The 25,338-nt window shown below is 35.4% G+C and overlaps 2 protein-coding genes across 8 annotated transcripts; both read right to left on the reverse strand.

Annotated features, from left to right (window-relative positions):
• Positions 1 to 285: 285 nt before the first annotated feature.
• Positions 286 to 8,116, reverse strand: LOC140759293 (probable CoA ligase CCL12). Of its 2 annotated transcripts, none has more exons than XM_073095808.1 (14): positions 7,769 to 8,116; positions 4,754 to 4,883; positions 4,414 to 4,668; positions 4,041 to 4,280; positions 3,691 to 3,731; positions 3,174 to 3,302; positions 2,411 to 2,484; positions 2,101 to 2,321; positions 1,917 to 2,011; positions 1,622 to 1,838; positions 1,416 to 1,541; positions 1,168 to 1,266; positions 864 to 1,073; positions 286 to 708 (listed from the first exon to the last, which is right to left on the reverse strand). In XM_073095808.1, exons 1-14 carry the CDS (start codon positions 8,056 to 8,058, stop codon positions 595 to 597), a joined length of 2,241 nt encoding a protein of 746 aa, XP_072951909.1. In that variant the 5' UTR covers positions 8,059 to 8,116; the 3' UTR covers positions 286 to 594. The 2 variants fall into 2 exon arrangements, with proteins under 2 accessions (XP_072951909.1, XP_072951910.1); XM_073095809.1 differs by having other exon boundaries at positions 288 to 708; positions 4,041 to 4,242; positions 4,409 to 4,668; positions 7,769 to 8,115.
• A 2,742-nt stretch (positions 8,117 to 10,858) lies between these two features.
• On the reverse strand, positions 10,859 to 23,918 carry LOC140758611 (uncharacterized). 6 transcript variants are annotated; one of them, XM_073094839.1, is made up of 16 exons: positions 23,633 to 23,918; positions 22,577 to 22,711; positions 22,322 to 22,401; positions 22,076 to 22,159; positions 21,428 to 21,515; positions 21,144 to 21,301; positions 19,079 to 20,984; positions 17,684 to 17,994; positions 16,967 to 17,092; positions 16,777 to 16,900; positions 16,431 to 16,586; positions 16,177 to 16,318; positions 14,635 to 14,711; positions 13,484 to 13,623; positions 12,117 to 12,231; positions 10,859 to 11,568 (listed from the first exon to the last, which is right to left on the reverse strand). In XM_073094839.1, exons 1-16 carry the CDS (start codon positions 23,801 to 23,803, stop codon positions 11,374 to 11,376), a joined length of 4,008 nt encoding a protein of 1,335 aa, XP_072950940.1. In that variant the 5' UTR covers positions 23,804 to 23,918; the 3' UTR covers positions 10,859 to 11,373. The 6 variants fall into 6 exon arrangements, with proteins under 6 accessions (XP_072950940.1, XP_072950939.1, XP_072950938.1 ...); XM_073094838.1 differs by having other exon boundaries at positions 16,967 to 17,095; XM_073094837.1 differs by having other exon boundaries at positions 16,777 to 17,092.
• Between the last annotated feature and the right edge of the window lie 1,420 nt (positions 23,919 to 25,338).

Consider the following 25,338-nt stretch of genomic DNA (forward strand, 5'->3'; position numbering starts at 1 on the left):
ACTTTTGTAGATACTGCATATGTGAACATAGCTACAATTTTAAATAAACACCATTAGCAAATAGCTTTTGAATTTGTCATCAAATTATAGTAAAAAAAAGAAGTGCTATTGCTTCCTTTCAAAAAAGTAGAGCTTCCTTCCCTTCTCATTAAAGATGAGAAAATTGTGTTTAGTTTAATTGAATGACTGTCAAAATGCAGCATATTAATATGCTTAGATTTATGCATTGAGACTCTACGTAAAGAGATGCATCATTAAAATATGGTTACTTAAAATTATATGTTAATTTAGCATCTTTAAGAACATCACACCAAAGTATAATATACATATATCCCATATAACTTACCCTTTCTCAACGAAAAAAAGTTTATTAAAGCTATTCAATAATTAAGTATTTCGTTCTCACACTGCATCTCTTGTACAATCAGATGACTCTCTAAATACAAGCATGCACGAACCAATGACCACTCCGGCAGAGTAGGTTTTATTTGAAGCACCTTTATTCCCCAAAATATAGGATGGTCCCCAGTTTATTCCGGTGTCTGTGAAGTAATTATATGTCCTTGAGCTACTCATCCGAAGATAATAATACTATCACAATTTGCTGCTCGTTGAGAGCTCCTTCTTTAGCTGTTCTCTAAGAACTCTTCTCATCAATTTGTTTGAGGCAGTCCTAGGGAACTCTGGAACTACTTTGACAAAGCTCACCTAATAAGTAAACAAGATTAGGAATCAAACTAGTAATTGTCTCAAGCAGAAACCAGCAAGAAATCTAGAATTATTTCAATAATAAAGTTGAGCACAAGGCGGCAGCAGTGGTGAGCTATAGGTTCTGAATCTAGTATTCCAAGTAGAGGTGATACCTTGAAGAGAGGATTCAGGTTGTTCTGGATGACTTTTTGGAATTTTATTCTCAGCATATTAGTGTCGAACTCCACCGATCTGTTCTTCAGTGCTGCCAAGACAACCAGCTGCTCAGGTCCTCCAGTACTAGATTTAATGCTAACAGCAGCTGTCTCTAGCACATTCTCATCGGCATTATTGCATACGCGTTCAATCTCCACCGAACTTGTCTGCTAGGACAGAAAATTAGATCAACTTACCGTTTTCAGAGTTGTGATTCCTTTGGAAAACATGGAGAGTAAAAGATAAAGGTGGTGTTATCACCTTGATGCCCCCCAGATTCATGGTATCATCTGCCCTACCATGTACTATGTAATAACCACCGACAGTTCTTTGGATTATATCCCCATGCCTTCTGAGTTTCTGGTGGCAAGACAGACATAATAATGAGAACCTCTCAGTCTAGACTATCTTCAGTGGCAATTTTGTAGCCACAGAATAAATATTAGATCATCTACATAGCTCCAAATTGTTTCAAGTAGTGAACAAGTAGAAGAATGGAAATTCCTTACGATTCCTCTGTAAGTTGGCATCCCATCAAAGTAGACCTTTTTGTGATCAGCGTTGAGTAGTCGATCAGTTGCCCCCAGGTATATAGGAAACAGACCCATCTCTCCAACACAAGGTTGATCATTGGGCTTATAATGGAAGACACAAGCTTTCATTTGTTTGATGCAATATTTGTTCAACTAAGTAAAACTAAGAAGCAACTACTTACAAAAGGAGTTCCACGTTCATCAAATATGACTAAGTCAGTTGACATGGTTGGAGTGCTAAATGCTCCGAAAGCTTGTGGCTGCAGCAAGCTTCCCATAATGTAGGAGGATGCAAGTTCCGTACCACCACAGCATTCAATGATGGGTTTGTAGAAGGCTCGTGAAGAAAGCCATAGATCATCATCAACATCAGAAGCCTCTCCTGTCGAACCAAATAACCTGAAAGGATAGTTCAGCAAAATTTCCTTCTATCAGATTGAGATGAAGCATCGTATTAGGATACGTTTCATAAGCCACCTGATCCTTGTCCAGTCGAGTCCTTCCATGCAATTGCTGCTTTTCCAAGTTTTCACTAGGCTTGGTACTGTTCCCAGCATTGTCACACCAGCATCCTAATCGAAGTTCCAGGGAATCATCCTTGCTTGTCAAGCTAAAGGACAATAAATCATTGAAGTAATTGGAAATCTTTTACTGCCATCACCTGGATAAATTTTCCAAAGCCCCGTCCGAGAGGAGATCCATGATATAGTGCTAAAGTAGCACCATTTAGAAGACAACTGTACACCATAGTGGGTCCCACAACCCAGCCCAAATTGGTTGGCCAGCAAAAGATATCTCCTGGTTTACTATCAGTATGTGCCCATGAATCGGCTGCAGATCTTATTGGAGAAAGTTGTGTCCATGGAATAGCTTTTGGATCTCCTGTGAAGGAGCAAATAAATAAACAATAAATGGACCGAAATAGACAAAGTAGTGCAGATAAAAGAAAATGCAAGTATAAGAAAAGGCACCCGTTGTTCCGGAAGAAAACAATATGTTAGTCACATGCTCTACAGGTTGATAAACTGAAGCATAACTGTATGGCCTGCTAATGAGAAGCTTTTAGTACGATGAAACAATTACAAGCATTGTAAGATGTCATGGAGATATAATAAAATAATCAGAGACAAAATATGATGCATAAGATTAACCTATCACAAATCATCGTTGTGTTCTCTTTAAATTTCCTTCCGGGTGCACAGAGAAGTATAGGTTCACGGTGGGTTCCGAGTTGGCAGAAGTGAGGGTCATTGTAACACATTGATTGGAAGGGATATTCAGCTAAATTGACTAGAAGGCTCTTGTAAGATGACAAATAAGAATCTATACCCTATTGGAATTCATGTCAAAATAATAAATTAAATGAAGATTACAAAGAAAAATAATGAAGAAGATCAGCTTTAAATAATGCTTTAGAATGTCATATGGGTCATGCTAAAGCAGGTGAATGCCAGTCTGTCTCTGTGAGATCTTTTTTCCAGGATATCCAAGATTAAATCAATATATCATTTTTCCTAATATTGTTGTTAGAATAGCACAATGATCCCAACTTAAATTAACAAGCAATTAGTAGTTTAGTACATCCCAGGAAAGAAATATCTTGATATTTTGGGGAAAACATATTGTGCTCACAATAGCAGGTTAGAAAAATCCAACACTAAAGAAAGCATTTGATAGGCCAGTTCAATGTTACAGAAACTTGAAGTGACAAAGTGCAACAGAAGTTGAGGCTACCTTTTAAGGCCAGCAGTGCGCGAGAGAAAATCTTTCCAGGACAAATCATCATTTCTTAGTTGAACTCTCACATCCTTTCCCAGAGCAGGAATCACAATGGCTTTACATGAAGTTCCTGCTACCACACGACTGAATAAAGAAATTGTTAGACTGACTTGCCATGTTCAGGAAGATAAATAATGTCATTCATCAGACAAAGCAAAGTGGAACAAGAAGAAAATGGGTGTCCAGAAAATATCTTATTTCAATAAAATTTTACTAGGTCTTCACAGAAAAAGAAAAAAAAAACCTGTTGTTAATATTTATTTCAATAGTAATGACTTCTAAAACCTTATGGTTAACAGCTTAATTTGATTTGTCAATTCCCACTTAGATTTGTTTATTTCTTTTTCTTCTCTAGAAAGAGTGAAATAATGTAAGATGATATATTTTTTACTTCATTAAGTTTGAAATTGATATTAGTATGCAATGATAGTAGATATGCATAGATTAGTTCAACAAAGTGGAGTAACATTACCTGTAAAGAGGAAACTTTCTCCCTCCTCTGATAATGTAATCCTGAAATGTTAGAACTTATATTATAAAAGGAACTATGAATAATAACAATACTATAACTATTATTACACAATTACCAATAATTATGTTACAAAAGCTAAAACGATTATAAAATCTAATATGGATCTTGGATTCTAATAATTATGTTATAAAAGCTAAGATGAATGAAGCAGATATGCTTGTGAATAACATTATACTTGTTACATTATACAAAAGATTCTTTTGACTTCTTTTGGAAGTAACACAAAGATGTTTATAGTGAACAAGAATTTTGTGAAATCTTTGTTTAAAAAATAATAGTTGAAACTTCACCTGAGTAAATATCCCTTTTGCTTTAGAAACCTTCAAGCGAGAACCAATTTCTTTTGCTGCAAAGCTGTCAGCTATCGATACAACAACATATCCAGCAAGGATGATTGCCAAGTATATGATAACTGCAGTGCATGTCATTGGCATATCTATGGCAATTGCATCTCCCTTTGTAAACATTGTATCAAGTGCATTTGCAACTAGCCTGGAAATCATACACAGTGAATGATCCTCTACAATCCACTACAAGGAACATAAAATAGGACAACAGACAACACATGTGAAATATCATGCTTTATGTCCTGAACTAATAATAATGCTATTTCTGGTTTGGTATCAAATAGTGAGATAAAAAATGGAATGATACATACATCACCTGATTACGTAACTCCCTTAGCGACACATAATTTATTGGCGAATTATCAAAACCCTCATCCCTCCATACAATAGCGACACTGTCATCTGTTTTATTTTGAAACTGCGCTGGTAACAGACAGCATTCAGCAATATTTAACATTGCACCCTCGAACCATGTTCCACCATCCTTTTGTTTGTCTGAAGTATCAAGAATAGAATTTGGAGCTTGCTGAAACTGGACAGAGATCTCTTTCACAACAATTGGCCAATACATCTGGGGAAGTTGCCAAAAATCATCACAACAGGCAGTAAATAGAAAAAGAATAATAAGTTGAGGCCACTTGTGTATAGAGAGTCACCTCTGGATGCTGCGCCGAGAACCTCTGGAATAGACTAAAGCTTGTAATTGGGTCCTGATACAGTGATCCTAAAAGCTTCGGTCCATAAATTTCCATCAACTTCCCGAGATTCGTTTGTTTACAAAGTGTCCTGCAATCATTCCATTAATGTAGATGTTGTCTTGCTACTAACATATGTTTTTATTTAATAGTACACTATATCTAGAGCCAAAAGCAACTTCAGGATACTAAATCACCTATGGAAATTTAGGAATTTTTTTGCCCATCTATTTACATATATTTATTGAGTTAGGATAGAAGATCTAGATATAGCCAGTTAGATTTTTTTTAAATAGAAAATCTCTAGCCGATGAAATCAAGTTGTAGCTTGTATACGGCCGCAACTGTAATCTTAACTATGAATTAATGATAGCTTAAAAACATGAACACATATATTACACGACAGAGGTCCAAATTTCCAATTGCGGATATATAACCTCCATGGAAAATATATTTCCTTTCAACTCCACTATTCAAGCAAGGAGGGCTAGCATGTAGCCCTGAACTTCCCAAGAAATGTTTTAAAGCTCAGCATAACTTAACCATTATCTGTACCAACTACTATCCAAATTACTAAAATACCATTGTAATTTAATTTAACCTCAAAAAAGTACACATTTTTTAGACTTTTTCTTTAAAAATCTAAGATATGTTTCAAGTTGCACTTTCTTCCCAAATTCTCTCTATTTCATTGTTTTTGACTAATTTGTCATCGTTTTACCTTTTAAATGTTTCCAATAACTCTTTTCTTTGTTTAATAAAAAATAGAGAAATGATAAGACAAATTCTTTATTCATATGTAAACACATAATATTTTAAGAGAACTCTTCCTTATTAGGTGAGACTGTGTATAAAAAAATAGGTGTGACCATTTTTTAAGTTCTTCGTCCTCATCCTCGTTTTCCTTCTTATCATTTTTCAAAAAATCAATTTTTTTTTGAGAAAAGGCACTACAAAAATTGCAGTGAAGTCTTTATTCAGCTCCTTACTGTGATAACTTTTACTTCATTATTTTACTCATATGTTTTTCATATGAACTCCGATCAATGTTATTTTATACGCGTTAGAAAGTTTATTCAATTCTCTACAACTTCCTTTTTAATAAGTATTTTAAAATTCGACCTGTTCAGAGTTTTAAATTTTAAACTTGCTAATTTGAATAATAAAATTATTTTCATTCACTCTTTTTGTCATATCTTTTTCATATGAACCATGATCGATGATATTTTGTAGGAGTTGGAAAGGTTCTTCAGTTCTTTACAACTTCATTTCTAATGGGTATCTTTAAATTCAATCATCTCTAAAACTTAAAATTTATTTAAACATTATCATATTTAAAGTAATTTTAAATTATCAAAATGATCGAATTTTAAAATACTCATTAAGAATGAAATTGTAGAAGAGTGAATAAGCTTTCCAACATTTATAAATAACGTAGATCGGAGCTCATACGAAAAAGATATGAGTAAAATAGTTTTATTCACTATTTTGCTCATATCTTTTGCATATAAACTCTGATTAATAATATTTGATATGCGTTGGAAAATACTTATCCAATCCTCTACAACTTAATCTCTAATGAGTATTTTCAATTTCGATCATTTTGATGTCTTAAAATTAATTTAAATATTATAATTTTAAAAATAAATTGGTAAAAGGAAGGACAACTTAACCTTACGTAAGGTAGATTTTTTTATTTTTTTAAGTTATAATGTTTAAATGAATTTAAGTTTTAAAAGTGATCGAATTTAAAGAAACTCGTCAAGGAATAATTTGTAGAGGACTAAATAAAGTTTTTCCACGCATATAAAATATGATCAATCAGAGTTCTATGCAAAAGATATGAGCAAAAGAGTCTTTTGTAAATTATAATATTCAAATCAATTTTAAGTCACCAAAATGGTCGAATTTAAAGATACTCATTAGAGATAAAGCTTTAGAATTAAATAAGTTTCCAATGCATGTAAAATAATGTCAAGCTAATTTTATATTGAAAAGATTTTGACTCTATCATAGAGTTATGGTGGATGCCAAATGGGTGAAAGATAGCAGAAGTGATTTTAAACACCCACAAACAAATCTAATAGGATAGCAAAAGATAAGAATAAACCAAACAGCAGCAAAGCTAATATCAATATCAAATGAGAAATCCACAATCAAGATGTTAGATGTAAAGATCTTCAAATGCCAAGTTAATCACAGATAAAAACTCCAAACCACAGAGAAGAGATAGAGAGGGAGAGGCAAAGATTTACGTGGTTTGACAATATGCCTACGTCTTTAGGCGGTGCAAATCTTCAATCCACTAATCCAATGCAAATACAAAGGATTTTCCCTTTCCAATTTCTCTCAAATATAATAGAGAAGTGTTCTCTTATAGAGCCCTCTCCTCTTGCAAAATCTCTTGCATTTTCTCTCATGCAAAGTGCTCCCACCAAAACCCCAAAACCTAACATTTATATTTATAGGGCTGAATTATGAATGCCTCGTAGAATTGAGCCAAAAAATAATACGTTGTAGGGAGATGAACGAAAACTTCAAAAATTGCACTGCAAAAAAAAGTTCTCAAAATGAAGATGGGGAGGACGAGAACGGGGAGGAAAAATTTTTAAAATGATCATAACTATTTCCTCACACTCTCTCATTTAATATTAAGAACATGTCATATCATTTCACTAATTCCATTAAATAAAAATTAGAGTTATCAGAAAATTACAAAAGGTAAGACGAGGAGAATCTTGGAATAAGAAGAATTTGCAATGAAACGTAAAATGGGAAGAAAGTGCAATCTGAAAACTATTTTGGGTTTTTAAAGCAAAACTCACCTTTTTCTTTTAATCTTAAACGTAAGGTTTGAATTGGAAAAAGAAGAGTAAACTAGTAAACTACTCGAGAAATGGCAGAAAGGAAGAGGGATTGGACCCATTGGAGGGATCGTATCTAATTAAAATTAAATCAGATCAAAGCAAATCGTACGGGGAGGGGAACCAGTAGGGCGGTGGGCCTCGCGAGGCGAGATCCCATCGAGCGTAGACGGAGTAGTAGACGAGCTGGTGGAGGGCGTGGGGATGCTCCGGCCTCAGCACCCGCGCCGCCGCCACCGCTTCCCAAACCGCCGCCTCCGCCCTCTCGCTGGAGCTATCCGCGGCCGCGGCCACCCGATGGAGCGCCGTGTGGAAGGCTGCTGCTTCGTCGGCCGGCAACCCCGCCGCAGCCACGTCGTCCACCGAGATCTCCCACACGCTTCCCTTCGCCTTCCCCGCCATCGTCTTCTCTCTCTCTCTCTCTCGCACACACACACACACCAACCTCTGTAGCTTGTGAGTTGTGAGAGGTCGGAGGTAGTTAAGGGTTAGAGGTTGTGGTAGGTAGTAAGAAGCAACGACCGCGAGTGAGACACAAAGACTGGCAGTTGGGGCCGAGAAAGTAGGATTTTCTACTATTTTAAGTCTGCACACCGAACAATCTAGCTAATCATGTGAGTAAAAAATTATTTATAATATTATATGACTTCTAATCCACGTAATTACGGCGTAGGATAATTTATACATGTTTATAATTATTGTCTCCATTAGCAATTTTATTTGATATGAAATTTCTCAGAGATTTTTTGGGGTTATAAGAAGATTTTAACTACAACCTCTTAAAAATTATCGTAAACAATATTACAAACATCGATATGGAAGTAGGGGTATAAACAAGTCAATTCTGAGCAAGCCAACTTTAACTCAGACTCAGCTCAAAATTAGTTTCATGCCATAATTTGATGTTTAGGCTCAGCTCGACTCAACTCAAGTCGAGCTAGACTGAGCCTGAGTCGAGCCTAAGTCAAGCCCGAGCTTAGTTAGAGGAGGAGGATGAGGTGTCGATAGAGACAGTGGGGACAATGGCTTGCCGGAGGAAAAGGAGACCGATAGAGGAATAAGAGGCTAAAAGAGGAGACGGTGGCGACTTGCCAATGGAAGAGGAGGCAATGACAGCGCTTGTCAATGGAGAAGGCCAACGAAAGAGAGACGATCGCTCACCACCAAGAGAAGAAGAAAATTAGGTTTTTTTTAATTATTATTGAACGATTGGTTATTTAAGGAGTTGGTGGTGTTTGGGAAATAGATATTAGTGATTTATGGGAGAGAGGAGTAAAGGAGTATATTAAGATATATATATATATATATATATATATATATATATATATATATAATTTTGAGCTTATTGAGCTAAGCTTGAGTGATCCAGCTTTGGCTCAGGCTTGGCTCGAAATCAAATTTCGAATCCTATTTGTTATTTAAGCTCGACTCAGCTCATTACAAGCCAAGCTCGAGCCGAGCCACAATTGAGTCAAACATGAGAAGTTCATTTATTTTGACAGCCCTATCTGGACGTAAAAAAAATTATAAAAATTTATATGGTGATAACCTCAAAAGTCTAATTGTTTTAGTTTCACGTAAATCGAATGTCGGGATAAAAAAGTATTTTTTAAAATAATGGAGAAAGGTCATAATTGGACACATTGGTAATTATCAGACATTACAGCGGTAGTTGGAAGATAATGGACAACCAAAGGTGGTGGCGGACGGTCGTAAAATCTACTAGTGGAGGTGATGGTAGTTAGGATTTAGAGGTAAAATTAAAGTTCTAAGTTAGATCTACTATTGGAAAAATAAACGGCTATAGAGGTTAACTTACTTTCACTTTTAGATTATCTTACTTTCACTCTTAAGATAAACTCAAGATTAAAATAATTTCTCAATGCTTGGATGAATAAATAAAAAAGCTCAACCTCTCTATATATAGAGATTAGGTACAATAAGTTTTACTCAGACTAGCCATAAATGTTTATACGACTCGAATTAGGATTTGTCTTAGAGGCATACATGACTTAATTGAACTTGTCTTAATGGCTTACATGACTTAATTAAACTTATCTTAGTAACTTACATAATTTAATTGGACTTATCTTAGAGGTTTATATAACTTAATTAGATTTACTTTTTGAAGCGTTTATGACTTAACTAGACTTACCTTAAGGGTTTACATAAGAAATAAGCATAAAAATAAATAACCCTCGATCCATAAAGCCTACTATTCTCATGCGATCCGATCTAATTTAGTTCGTATCAAACAATCTCTTAATTTGCTAAGGGTCCCAATTAAGCTCAAGTTAGCAAATTTTGGTTGAATAATATCGCTCTCTTCCAAAATGATGAATAAGGGCCTACTCTCTATATTGGACCTTTAGTTTAGTGCTTTGTGATAAACTCCTGTCTTTGAGATATTTATAATTCAACTCTTTTATTTTACTTATAATTTTCATATAACACTATATTATTACTTTAACTAACTACACTTTTTCAGCTCATCCAACACTTATTCTTAAGCTATAATTTATTCTAACACTTATTCTTAAGCTATAATTTATTCAATTATGAGCAAAACAACAAAAATACCCCCCTAAAAGCCCGACCTAATCACTATTAATCAAACTTATTAAAATACCTTGTTGCTGAAGATGTTTAGATTCTTTTAATAGTATTCTGGGCAATGAAAGGGCAAAAACGAAAAAGAAAAGAGAGATGATATAAGTTAATACAAATTTGTTCGTTTTTCTAATTACAAGAACCCAATCAACCTAGTTAAAATATATTTGTATATATATATATATATATAGAGAGAGAGAGAGAGAGAGAGAGATAAAACCACGACTCCAAGAAATATAGACCAGCCAGCCATCCAAATAAGAATAATTAAGAAAACGAAAAAACCTGCTAGTGGAGGAAGTCAAAACCTCCTAGGAATAAGAGGCATAGGATCACAAAATCATCAAATTGCTAGAGTTTACGTGTATAATCTGCCTATAATCGAATGTCACTCAAAGACGTGAATTTTGATCACAACATCACCAGAATGTAGGGTGTTTTGAAGGAAGAAAAAAATGGGATTTTCTGTGACATACTTTCACCCCCACCGAGGAAAAGTCCATTTTTCCAGATGCTCCCATATCTGACATGGAAATTACATATCAGTCGACCAAAAACAAACAAATATCCATAAGCATATGGCTCTAGGTTTGTGGGCTAGCATATAATTCTTATTGATTCGCTCCGTTAGCTTTTTGTACAGTACAAAGAACTAATTCTTTCCATAAGATATATTCAAATGTGCTGATACACCTTCAAATGTTTAGAAAAAGAATATTATGGACAATGAAACAAGCTTTCCAGGTGAAGAGAAAAGCGAAAGGGCAATCAAAGAAAACAAAACCAAAAAGAATTATTTTGATAATCTTACAATGGCATCCATCCAGTAGAAATGGCAGTGATGGTGCTGCGAATGTGTTCTTGCCTTAACATGCAAGAACTTGGCTCCTTCTGGATTACTTGTTCATGCCTCAATTACAAAGCATGCTCCTGCTGGCTCCACATTGCTTCTCGAAAGAAGTTTGCACCTAGTACGTGAAAGCTGCTTGACCGCTACCAAAGAATTCAACTAGTGCTTATCTTTCTCAACAACCAGAGCCCTCCGAATATCAAAAGGAGAGCCAATCTTTTGCAGCACAAAGGGTCACTGGACTTGGACACAATTCCTTAGTTAAGAGCATAGTGAACTCGTTCAAGAACCCGGACGACATGATTGACTGAGATAGGAGTGTGTTGTACACCTAAAGCCGGGATTTTGTTACTTGGAATGCCAGATAATGCAAGGACAGCTTCTTGTTGTATGCTAGTCAGTTCCAAGAACTGAACAAGCATGTCTCCATCCAGTATGGTGGGTACTCCTGCCTGCATCTTACAACAGATCTTTCTTATGCATAACTCTTACTTTTCAAGATGACCAAACAAGACAATGCAAAGCATAGGCTGTATCAATGGTAAACATGCAAAACAGAGACACAAATTTTGATTATCTTATGTTTCTTTTACTATTTCCTGCAGGGAAAGGAAAATGAATTTCGGATTATACACACTCTGAAGACTTTTCTGTCTTTATCATCAAAAGATCAAGTCTTTTTCAACAAAAGAGAAACCTTCCAAATCATATTGTTGCAAAAGACTTTCTTTTCCTTTCTTTGCCCATAATCTCTACAGAAACCAGATGTTCTAATCATGTGTCTGAATGGAAGTGAAAAATAGATGAAATATATAGGGAAAGAAATGTGCCTAAAACAAGCAATTAACAGCTACAGGTACTACAAGTTAATCGGCATAGATAGATAAGCAAGAACTGGACTAATCTGCTATAAATTGATATAGAATTCCAGCAGGGAAAATTCAAATATAATATAAAAGAACGACACCAAAACATAAAAGAGATCTAGAGAAAATTTTACCCGTGCAGGTACTCCACGTCCACGGAATTCCTTGTGATCATTTCCCAGGACCGGAGATGTCAATGGATGAATTGCAAGTCTAGCTTGAACAGCCTCTAGTAATTGATGTTCTTCACTGCAATCACATAAGACAATCAAGAATTGATGTAGGAACATTTCATATCAAAGATAGTAGTCTGATAAGGCATTTCATCCAGGGGAGTTGCCATAAAAAGCTCCAGAATATCTGGCTATCCAGGATCAAATATCTAATATGTAAGTACAGTAAAGTTACCACAACTAGGAGAACATTAATTAAATATTAGGTATATTAATGCCTCAGACAAGAAAGAAATCAAGAACCATCTTATATCCCAGAAGATTATCACTAGTCATCCTCAGTTTTGGACGCAAGAAAGGAAGATACTGATTTGTGGTTATTAATTCACAATTGCAGCTCTTTAGCAAGGACCGTATTTGCATAACTCTGATACTAATGACAACTATGATCTGTCATATGTTTGTCTTGGTAGCTACTTCCCCTTGCAGAGTAAACTTCGGTATGCAGATAAAGTTGATTTTCATGTAAATATAGGTAAATTTGGATCACTGAATAAGGTTTCCAGCTTCTATTAACCTAGTGCATTATTTTTCTTTTCATCTGGATAAGAAATTTAGGCTGTGACTGATGTCAAACTTATTTTTCTGAATGCATGCATATGCATACATCATTATATTATGAACAAAAACAACAAATCTTCATGGCTTTAGGCTCTAACAAGAGCAACTTAGAAATACCATCCCAGATGCATCTTAAAAGTTATATCCCTGAACACACTGCAAAGCTATGATGATCCTAAGTACCAACCATCTTCTCCATGATAACACGGGATTCAAACCCTAGCAAAGGTCACTCCTCCAACATCTCCACACAGTTACGGAAGGCTTCAATGGGGCTTCATCTTCTCTGGTGTCTCAACACGACGGCAAGACATGTTTCTCACTCATTGGAAGACTTTATAAGCCTTGTGGGGAGTGCCATCGGCACTCCCCATGACATGTGTTGACCTATTGTTGGCACAGGAATCCATAATTCCTTGTCTGATTTTGCTTTTGACTTGGAAGTGGACTTCTAGAAGGTGATTATCAGATGTCTTTAGGAGCTGATTAGTAATTTTATAGAGAAACTTTAATGCTTGCTAGTTAAACTCCATTAATTTGCTACTGAAAAGTAATGGAAAAATAGCTTCATGTGAATAAGAATATATGATTTTAATCCAATGAGATCTAGTCATAGCAAGACCAGAAAAAACTACCGTACTCATTTCTCAGTTTTATGTAAGAGCGTAGTCACCTTAAAACCAACCAAAAGAAGAAGAGAGTACCACCTTGTAATGGGGATCAGAATCATCACACTCCCCAGCAAAGTGCTTGCAACAACACTGTTGTAGGCCGAATCTAATATTCTCTCCACACCATTACAGCTGTTCATTAGATCATCAACTGGAAGTTTGTATGAAAATGAAGCCTATAAACATTGAAAGTACAGTGATTAAAGCTATGAATTTATTTGGATGTCATCATTAGCGAAGCTATCATCTAATGGTACAAAAAAGTGCATATTAACTTTTGAAAGCTCAAAAGAGTAGTATTTGCCTACTTAACAGTCTAGGTTTCCTTCAAATTGCTGACAGAAGATGAGAATTAACATGAGAAGTGATAAGTCCTAAGATGTAAACATTAGTATTGAGTCCTAAGGCACTCTGCTTGTCTGCAATATTCAGCAATATAGTGATAGGAAAATCTATAAGACCATACGGGAAATAAAACAGTGACCTGTAGATCAATGAAGGATGTCGCCATAAACAGAGTTGGAATGAAAAAGAGCTTAATATAGCCACATAAAAAATAGGGACATGGGACTCCCTTGTTGTCCTACTTGCAACTGATAATTGCAAAAGAACCAATTCAATTTTTTTGTTTTAACTTTTAAGTCTAGACAGAAAAGCAAACATAATGGTAGGATAACATTTATATATACTTAACCACTGGAAAGCTCTTATTTTGATGACTCATGATTAAGTTCATCACTATTAAATCAATAATAAGTATCAGAAATAACAAAAAAACAATATCATACTCTTCTTGGCATGGCAATAGACCATGATAAACGTACCACCTAGTCTATTTTAGCATTAACATCAGTAGTGAAATGTAAATACGCATGGAATCATTCAGCTCTAAATACCAACATTACGTAATACTACTTCAAATAAAATATAATTGCAGATATACATTGTATTCATTTGTAAAAAAGGAAGCTTGATAGAAAAGTCTCCTAACTTGACTAGCATCCATATCAGGTGTCCAGATGGGACAGTTTCGGAAACTTATTTTCTCATACATAGAGATTAGTTATAGAGAAGTTACTATTTGCTGGAAACAGCCTATCCATGTGATTTTATATTCTTGTACTTGCATAAACTATTCCACCTTTCATAATTCCTTGTAATTGTTACAATGCAAATAGTGATATTACCTTCTGGATGCTCATAGCAACTTCTCCCATGTAGAATGAACAATTTATCTTCAGGTTCTTTTCTGGGCTTTCATTAGCTGAAAGATGAACCAAAGAAAAGCACCAAGATAGAACTCTTGAGAAATATTCAACAAAATGAATAAATGAAGAAAAGGGCAGTTAGGAAGTAACTAGTGAGCAAATGGAAGAATAGGCAACTAAGTATGATTGCACTGCATAATTATATTCCTCGCAAAACCTTCACTCACTCACAAACCATTGGGCATCTTTTTAAATTCCTCTTTGAATCTTAAAGTATTCCGTTGATTGCAAGGAATAATATACCAAATCTAGTTAGTAGACAGTCAACATTACATTATTACAGTTTGCAAGCTACGCATGTATAAGTAGAATTCAAACAACATCAAGAAATATAACTATACCACAAATGAAGCAAAGATGAAACATTTATGCTCTCAGAAACCCAACATAAATTACTACATCAATATGTAATGACAACCATTAACCATACGTATATCAGAAAACATCCAGAAGGATGATGCCTCGTGCACTGAGGTGGCCCTTAGGTACATTGAAAAGCATGGTTTTGCATTTCAGCTGAGGCAGGTCAATTTTGGCCATAACTTGTCTTAACCTCACACTAAAATTGGTAGACCTGCCCTTTAGGTAGTTTCAATGGCTGACTTTGGCTAAAACAGTCAGATGTGGGTTGTTCTACCATCTATCATTCAAAGTCCAATTTAGATTATTATGTCGGAAGTTGAGTCCTTTTCATATGATTCTGATAGTAATTTGACCCAAGATAAGCTAATTTTATAGTTTTGTAGCTCTATTTCTCCTCAGTTACAGACCAAAAGATAGCCTAGTAATCTCAGCCCTCCTGTACAATATAGCTTCACTCCAAAACAAGAGGGATGATAATAACCGTGTCTGTGCCAATTACATGAAAGTTGCTTCTGTCTTCCGCCAAAAGTTCTCACCTTGTTAAAAATAACTAAATATTAAAACTAAGACCCATGACCTTAACCGCCAAAGTTAACTAATTTACACACATAAATTTCATGCATCTTCATTTGCTTATCATTTATAAAAATATTGTCCAGTGCTGCAGGAGATTTTTATTCCCCATTACCAAGATCCTTCAAAACTAATTTTAATTCTTCACCCAACCTCAATAATCTTAATTTTGACATCAACTCTCATTCCCCACATTTATATCCTAAAGAGCTGCTCTTTATTACTTCCAACCATTGGACTCTCTATGGCTCTATCCCCTCCCCATGTTCAATAATTTTACTTCATACAAACTGCTATTTCAACTGCATTCTTGTTGTCTGCTTGGACCTTCTATAATTCAAAAGATTGCAGACCTACCGTTCTACAGTCTATTTATGGCATCAAAGTTAGAGCTTGCAAACATATCTGTGCTCATACATTTGATGACCACAAGCAAGGAAGCAGGGTTTTTTTATAATCACAAATAATAATTGCTTCTTCAACTACACAGTGGACAGGAAAAAATAAGGTGGAATAAATGAACACCTTCAAAATTGTCTGGGCATGACAAAACAGATATAATCCCAAAACGGTCTGATACTACAGCAGTCTGGCAATCCATAAGTGCACAATCAGCAACCAATCTCCGAGCCGGATCAGAATACATTTGCTCCAGCTTCCTAAGTTCCTGGAAATAGAATTTACTTCAAAATGTTGACCAAAACAACTCTAGAAATGAACTCTGATCATCATATAACACAACATGGCAAAAGGTACCTGAATAATAAGAGATGTTATACCTCATTATAGGAATAGAAAAGGATACCATCACGACAATCACCAACAGCTATTCTTGTAAAATGAGTTCTCAAGCACGTTATAGTAAATCGTGTCCTGGTCATTGCAAACTTTCTCAACCGATGAGGATTTTCATTTACAAAGCCAAACACATTGAGCTGGTAAGGAAAGAAATGCATTAGTTTCACCAACTAGGATGAAAGAAGAGGTTTCATTTTATTCTTTTGAGTGTTGGGTTGTGTGTTCTTGAGGTGTTGTTATTGCTCAAATTCCACTTAAATTCATTCTTTTCCAGCAGAAGAGAGTTTGCAATGAAATTCACAAAAGGAAAAAAAACCAACTACTTACCATATTTCCAGCAGATGCTAAGATATAGCGATCAAGGTATGGGCATACAGAAACCACAGCACCTGATAATGTAGTTTGAAAAAGTGGTCTTAAATGTCCTGCCCCCATTTCTTCAAGCTGAATCCTGTCACAGAAGATATCATCTGGACTGCTGCAAAGACTACTGTTTGATAACTGCTCAGTTGCATACCCGACAATTTCCCGGAAGGGAGAACCAATTTGGGAAGCAGAACTCAAATTAGAACAGTAGACTGAACTGCTCTCTGAAGAAATTTGTGCAGTTTCCAAGCTCAAAACTATTATGCGCCCCTTGCCACTGCTTCATTCAGAAGAGAAAAGTTATATGATGTACTACACATAACGGTACATCTTAATTTTTACACTGACTAAAGAAAAGAAAGAACATATTTGGACAGGAAAAAGAAAAACATGACTACCAACAAATGTGGAGTATAGTAGTATACTCAAAATATAAATTAGAAAACAAAAGGAGTTGCTTCCAAGTAGCAAAGCAAAAATTTCAAATCGATTGCTACCAATTTCAACTAATGTGAAGAAAGCATAGTTAATATTAGCTGCTTATCATGATAGACTGCAAAAGGAAGTATAGCATGCTCAATATTATATCTATGAAAGTTCTAAAAAGCTTGAAAGCAGAATCATGCTCAATATTGTTGGAAAGGATTCCCTAGCTTTTAATTAAACATCAGCTAACCTGGAAAGGAACAAAAGATAATTTATGCCAGCATGCAGCTGGCCGGGGAGATGGAATCATGGAATCATCCAATATCATATAGATGGTACAAAGAGTGCTTAACATAGAGCAAATAAATACACCAAACTATATTGCATTTCAAGCTTAACAGGAAAAGAACAATTAGGAATAAATATTAAGGTAGAATACAACCCTTCAGCTTCACCACTTGGCATAATTATCTGTCCAGCAGACTGACTGGTTCCAACAATCAATACTTGCTCATTTCCTACTCTTACGATTTGCATGCATTTTGCTGATTCTCCAGGATCACACTTGAACTTTGAAAGCACGAATCCACTTAGAGGATCTACCCGGCAAATATCTGAGGAAATGGATGCACCACATTGCTGTGTTCTCCTTACCAATAATGTTTTACTTTTGCTATGATACAGAACTTCTCTTGGAGTCCCTGCTATAGAAAACTTCTGTACATTCAATCTCTTGTTATGAACCATTTCAACCTGCAAGAAGGTTTATATAAGAGGACAAAATGTCACTCGGTACAAATATAAGATTCACTCATACTGATAACAGTTCATCATAAACAAGACACTCAGTTATTGCACTAGGAACCTAGAAAAGACATTTCATAAGATAGATAATTGAATGCAACAAGCAATACAAAAAAATAGTAATGGTAGAGGGGTCACTGATTTTCCATGCCGATCAACATATGTTGGCACATACTATCCAAATCCCATATCAGCATTGATACAAGGAGTATATTGATATTCCCTTATACTCAGCACCGTGTTCTGCTAACCCTTGCCAATCCATGCAGATCAGCACATGCTCCATGATGGTTACTAACAAAGGGGCATGCCTCAATATATGAATCTTCGTAAGTATAAAGTTCCAAACTAAGGATACTAGATAACTAAGAATCACAAATAACAAAACCATCTAGTCCTGCAACAAAGACTGCAGGCTAACCTTGTAATTTTAGAAAATAAAAGAGCTACGCAGGATATAAAATTTTCTTCCTCTGCTTGAGGTAATATTAATTCACAAATCATATCCACTTTAAAGTCGCATATGAACCAAGGCAAAATATGCATAAACATGTTGACATTATGTCCAATGCAGGTAATGTTTCATAACAATTCAAAATAATAATGTACATGTACTTAGACCTTGCTTCTTAGAGAACTATCACAGATACTTAAAACATTCCAAGGTAACTCCAGATACTTAAACATTCCAAGGTAACTCCAACCTGTGATTTTTCATGCTCACCATCATCACACATTTATCCAACAAGGAAACTAACTTTGCTCATCACTGAGATCTATTGCACTTTCAGTCAACAACAGAAAACTCTACCACTATGTCAAAACTTAAAATATATAGGAAATAGTGACCCCAAGTCCACTAAGCCATCAGTCTCACAACATATATATCCAAAACAAAATCCACATTAGTGCTTCTGCAGTTTGTCAGAAGTATGACCACACTGATAGCAAAATATTCTCATGTCCCAAAAGATAGACTAAAAAATAATTTTGAAAAACTATACGAATTTAAATTAGTGTAGAGGAATCTTACCAAATTTAAACTGTTCTCGGCAACAAACAAGATACCCATGGGGCAATCAACAGAGCTAACCGGAGTCACATGAGTGGCTTGCTGAAATGAGATAGACGAATATGCAAGGCTGTGTCTCGCAGAATGCAATAGCCAAGGCCTATCACTGAGCACAATAATGTCTGCATCAGGTGAATCTTGCAGAGGTACCAAAACTACAGGAGAAATCCCTATACGTCTCACAGCAATCAATTCAAGAAAAACAGGCATAGATTCCTCTGATTGGGAAATTGCAGAAAGCGCAGGCCACTCAAATCTAAGAAGCATTCCATTTCTCAGTCCTGAAAGGATGTAAGATCGGTCAATTGATACAAGTCTAACATCTTCAGGGATACATCCGCTAATAGGACATCCGAATGCATTATTTATTGAAATTAGCCCAACTGCAAGGACCCCAACACTGTAGGGTTCATCATGTTCCAATGAAAGAATTTCCACTGAAGGCTTATGAGTACCAATGACAACAATTTTACCAACTTTATTTTTATGTGGGATACTAGTCCTGTGATCATTGTTAGCACTGAGCTTTGAAGCTAACGGACCTAACTTGACACCTTCCCTTGGTATAGATATGCAGGATACTTCATCAAGCAGTTTCATATGTCGTATCTCATAAAGCTCATAATGATAAGCTGAGAGCAATCTCACCCCAAGAATATATAGAATGCAAGGACTAGACGTAGCAACAATAACCAATTCATGTCCAACTGCACCCACAATTATAGTCACTTTATCAGGACACCAAGAGGTGCAGATTGGCACAGAGAAGGGAGCACCATCAGGATGAGCAAATGTAGTGGGCAAACAAAGTCTTACACCTCTATTGTGGATTTGCACAAGCAACCCATCAGCCATCAAACCACAAGCCAAAGTGCAGACATCAGGCTGAAAACCAACAGCGTCACTGACATCATTAAAACTTAAACCGACCGAGAGTACTCTAGTTTCTTCTACAAAAGACAAGACAAGAAAAGAATGATGAATATCAGTCTCTTTCATCCTCAATGTCCATATACCAGCCACTCCAACATATATAGAAGCGGTCCTTAATAGCTTTTCCACACTGATGCCACTTCGAATTATCCTCAATGATCCCTCAGGACTCATTCCACAGCAGGCAAATATTTGATCTTGTTTCTCATCATGGTAATCAGCAATTGATATATCCAAAATCGGTGCTATGTTTTGGATGGAATTTTTGTATACTAACTTACCATGCACCAACTTCAAGACCATCCCATCTCCCATCTCCACAAGTCCAGCTATTAGGCCACCTTTAGCCCATAAGACAGCCCTGCAAGGCAAACCCCTATAGAGGCACTCAGACAAATTAACTCGGATACCTTCAACATCAAAATTAATTTCCATTATAAAAAGTTCTCCAGTGTTCAAACAAAAGATCATCTTAGAACTTGTTGATTTGGCAGGCTCCCAATTCCATGAGCAAACAAGCCTAGAACTCGACAACCCTTTGTCATCTCCACTATCAATATTCATCGGATCATCATCTTTCACCATTTCATCAGCTGAATCTCTTAATTCTAGCAATGCACAAGCAGCTACATTAAACATACCTTCATCATCTACATCTGATCCTCTGCATGGATCTTCAACAGAATTTCGCTCTTCAACTACACTAGGTGAATTCAAGCTTATCCTGTGAATGGAACAAATATGCTCTGGGTCTCTAAGATCCATCAGAAGCACATCGCCAAGACGGAAAAGAAATGCAAAGCCAGAAAAATGAGGTACTGCAGATATATTAAGTGCCAAAGGTCCAGACTCTGAGTACCGAGATATAACTTGAATAGCATGAGTCCTAGGGTTGCATCCAAACAATAACAAGTCATTTGCGATACAACCTTTCCTGCAGTTTATATTTCAACAAATTCAGAAGCCAGCCATAACTCCAATAAATTATCATATTGATGACATTGAAGCAGCAAACCAAATCTTAAGGTAGTCTTACAATGTCAGTCAAAAATTAAGAAACCTATTGGAAGTGCTTATAGCGAAAAAGAACAACCTGTGCATTACAACAGCCAGTACAGGATTGTACCCTTCTCTGCTGAAATGATTAATGCCACATGAAATAAAGCACATGCTCCAAATTGTGCCACGGACAATGGTCTTAGATGTATCCCTTAGATTATCTTCTTCGTTTTCTGGTGGATAACAGATTTTCTGAAATTACGAGATGGGAAGATCTTCAAACTCTGAAATAAGTACTATAAGATATGAGATGGACCATATCTATAGCGTTTAAAGTTACTAAGTTATTGATTAACCAATTGAACTAAAGTTACCAACCTCATCAATAATGTTGCTGCTAGAAGTCAGAGCTACAGAAAATATGGCAAATCGATCCTCCTGTGCACTAACAGCAATGTAGCAGCCTCTGCAAAATGGTAATTTAAGCATACTTATAGTAAGTCTAGTATAGCAGCATAGAGAAGAATGAGATATTGACAAAAGAGCCGAAGAGACTTCTTATTTTTTTTAAAAAAAAAAGCAGGAAATATATATATATATATCACAAACCACAACTCTGGTAAGTGTGAGCATTGCAATTCAAGTATAAAAGTTTCTTACAGACCTCTTAAAGCTAAGAAATCTAGATGTTTACACAAATGCAGTGAATGAAGAAGTCTGCAAGGTATATTTGAACCTCTCAACAACATATAATGCACGTTAGAATATAAATCACAATTCTCTAATGACTTAAACTTAGAGTAATTAGTGAGTTAGCTATTAGAGAACAGTGGCTCTATTCTAACAGTGCATAACCTGTAGATAATCACCAATACACCATAATAATGTGACAAGTTACCTACATTTCTTGTCAAAGAAGGTCAATGGCAATATTCAAAAGAATTCTTTGAGAAAAAAATGGGGACAACCACATCTATTATACTAGTATTCTCCATGAAAGTAGAGGGGAGGAAAAAAAAAACTTACTCTGGATCAACAGCTAGCATTCTTCCCAATAGATGTCTATAGTTTCCTGGTTTTGATAGCTCAACATGTGTCACAGCAAAGAACCTAAAGCAAATGATGCATATTGGTGATTGCAAAGAGCAAATTAACTGAAGACAGCATGATGCCCCAAAAATATTAAATGACCAAAGAGAACATAATGCTCAGGGATAAAGTGATATCTAGCGGATGGAAGACAGAGCTTAAGAAAGACAATGGAGTGCCCACCTGTGCATCTCAGAACAAAAGGCAAGAAAAGAAAGCTTCCCGGAATCTGAAAGAACAACTAGTATATCTTTTCCCTGTGCCTGTAACATATATGCACTACATTTCAGAACATCTGACAGAAGTCAACAGTAAAGAGGAAGTCACAAAATAAAGAAAATTTTGGTTTATCTTGTAAATCTCTCAACAAACCTGTTCAAGAGAAAAAGAAAAAGAAGAAACTTAAAATGTACTACAGGACTTTGATAAACACAGGACCTGCAGCATGGACTCATGAAATCTATCACTCCATCGCAGGACAGCAAGATCTTTTATAATCCCAAATAAAGTTTGTTCGCAGATTGATTGTACCACTCCATCTTCACCAATAAGTACTAACTCTAGAGATGTCTCCTGGAAACAGCAACCATTACGAAAGTTATCCACACGAACAATAGAATAAAGAGAATCAATATTATATGCCCTTCAATTACTATTCATTAAAGTACTTAAAGAATATCTTTGGAGGGAGCATATCAAAGGGCGAGGATTTTCTTCTACAGACTAATCACCTAATGAAGAAGCTTCATAGCAATTCAATTATTGAAGTTAATATTTATTATCTTAATTAAAAATACAAAAGATCCTCGCAATGCAGCCCAGAACCAGAATTGAACACTTACCAAACTGTTTATACAAAATTATATGCTTCTTTAAAGCATTGATGAAAGCCAGAAGCAAAAAACCATCATAAGATCAACATACAACAGACTAGATAGTAGAGACTAAATTCTAAAGAAAAAGAGCAAATTGATGGGCAACCACAAACTAATTCGCCAGGAAAATGGGAAGACAAGGAATCATTTTTTTAAAAGATGGGTACAGACCTGATTCAGGACAATTATGCATGAAGTACAAACTATAGGACCCGTCTTGAAATTTATAGAACTCAAGACGGCTGCAATTGGATTGATCAGAGATCAAAACAAAATTGGAAGACAATAAATAATTATTGCACTCAATTAGCAGAGAGAAGAATGGCTAGAATATAACCCAAATACAGAAGAATTAGCAAATACTTCACCCTTTTTGCAAACAAAATTATCAGATTTCGGCTGCAAGATCCTACACATGCAATTTTAAAGAAACAGAAACAGTAACCAACAAAAAGGAAAACGAATTTACCATCAATAAACTACAGCCCATAGCTGGACTTTCCTCAGCACATCAAACTATGAAGTCCTCAAGAATCGAAGAATCCAATACCAGACGATACATAAACAATTCTACCATTCAAGAACTAGACGGACCAAATCCAAAGAACAAAAGAGGCACCTTTCCGAAGACGACGTCGAAGGATGAGGGTGAGCGGAAATGGCCGTGGACGGCGTGGAGGACGGCGCTACCCTTGAGGACGCACTTGGCAAGGTAGTGAGTTCCGCCCCCGCTGGAGGGTCGCGGCGGGAGCTGGATCGGTGGCCCCGCGTCCTCCTCGTCCATCACCATCCCCTCCTTGCTCTCGATCTCTCCAGGGAGGTGGAGTTAGGGTTTTGAGTTTGGATTCGGGTGCGGGATCGAGTCGCCACCGACTTTCGGCTGGTTCTTGAAACTTCAAAAGGAATTCGAAGGAGGGCTCTCGATATTAAGAAATTGCTATATTTTTTAAGTACTTTTGCATATATACCCTTCTAAATTTCTTATTTGCGTCTGTGTCCCTCTAAAGTCAATATTTATTTGTCCATCCCTCAAAATTACGTTTTTACCTATATACCATTTAAATATAACTAACTGTACTTCCATTAAATATAACCAATGCTCTTATTCTTTTTATTCTATACATTTCTTCCGATTAAAAATATTTATTATCCATTTATTAAATTAATGACAGAATTTGTATTTAATGATATGTTAATATTATTATTTTTAAGTTTCGTGTTATTTAACTTCTTAGATGAGACATTAATTAATCATTAGGCGATCTGTCAAACATCCAGGTGGTGCCTACGAATTTCTTATCTCCTTATTTAATTTACAATTTAACATAAAATACGTCTCATAATTATTACCTTAATTTATTTAATATATTTAGAATCACTTATAATCTAATCTATCAACTCGTTTATGACATAATAATTTGAACGGATTATGTTTATGTTTAATATCTCCATGCTCAATGCATCTATAGAAGTAGAGATTAGACATAGGTGATGCAAAGTATTTCCATGAGATAAACACTATTTAATCATCTTTGACATACCCAAATGACTAAGCTATTTTTACAGACTGTAGTAGATAACTTAATCCAAGGATTTAAATGAGATTAATCATTAGTGGTGTGCCTGCACCTATAATTTCAATTGCTATTTATTATGGACAGTGATTTGATCATAAAGGAGGGGTTTTTTTTATTCATTTATATCAAGTATTTAATTGATGTGATATCTATTAGAGTTAAAGTAGTATTAAAGTTATCCCTATTGGCAGATACTTACAGTCAAAGTTTCTTACCTGTCTAAGATATGAATAATACTAGTTATCGAAATTTATATTTTACCTACTGTGGTTAGGTATAAAATTATTTTGTTCATTTATGGCTTTATTTATGTCACTTTAACTTTTTAATCATATTTAAATTTTATTTCTAACGAGTAAATTCAAATTTATAATAAAAATATAGTTTCAGCTTAAATGAAATTACAGGGGATGAGATGAGTTTAGGACTAATTACATGAGATAAAATATAACTTTTTATAGAATTAGTAGTTATGTTATTCAATGTGACAATAAATATTCTCCCTGTCATTCCAACCACCATGTATTTTGATTTCATGGGAAGAATGCTTAATCTCAATTAGTTTGCAGTGAGAATTATGGGCTACAATCTCAACTAACTTATATAAAAATTAAGATATTATTTCATATTTAATAATTTTATAACGTGACCCTATTTTATCTCTATAATTCTCGTTTAACATTCTGACGTTATTTTAACTAACTGATATTGACTAAATTATTAAAAAAAACTGACCAGTTTAAATATT

This window comes from Typha angustifolia, chromosome 4, assembly GCF_048772165.1.
Source record: "Typha angustifolia cultivar Huaian chromosome 4, ASM4877216v1, whole genome shotgun sequence".
NCBI classification, from domain to species: Eukaryota; Viridiplantae; Streptophyta; class Magnoliopsida; order Poales; family Typhaceae; genus Typha; species Typha angustifolia.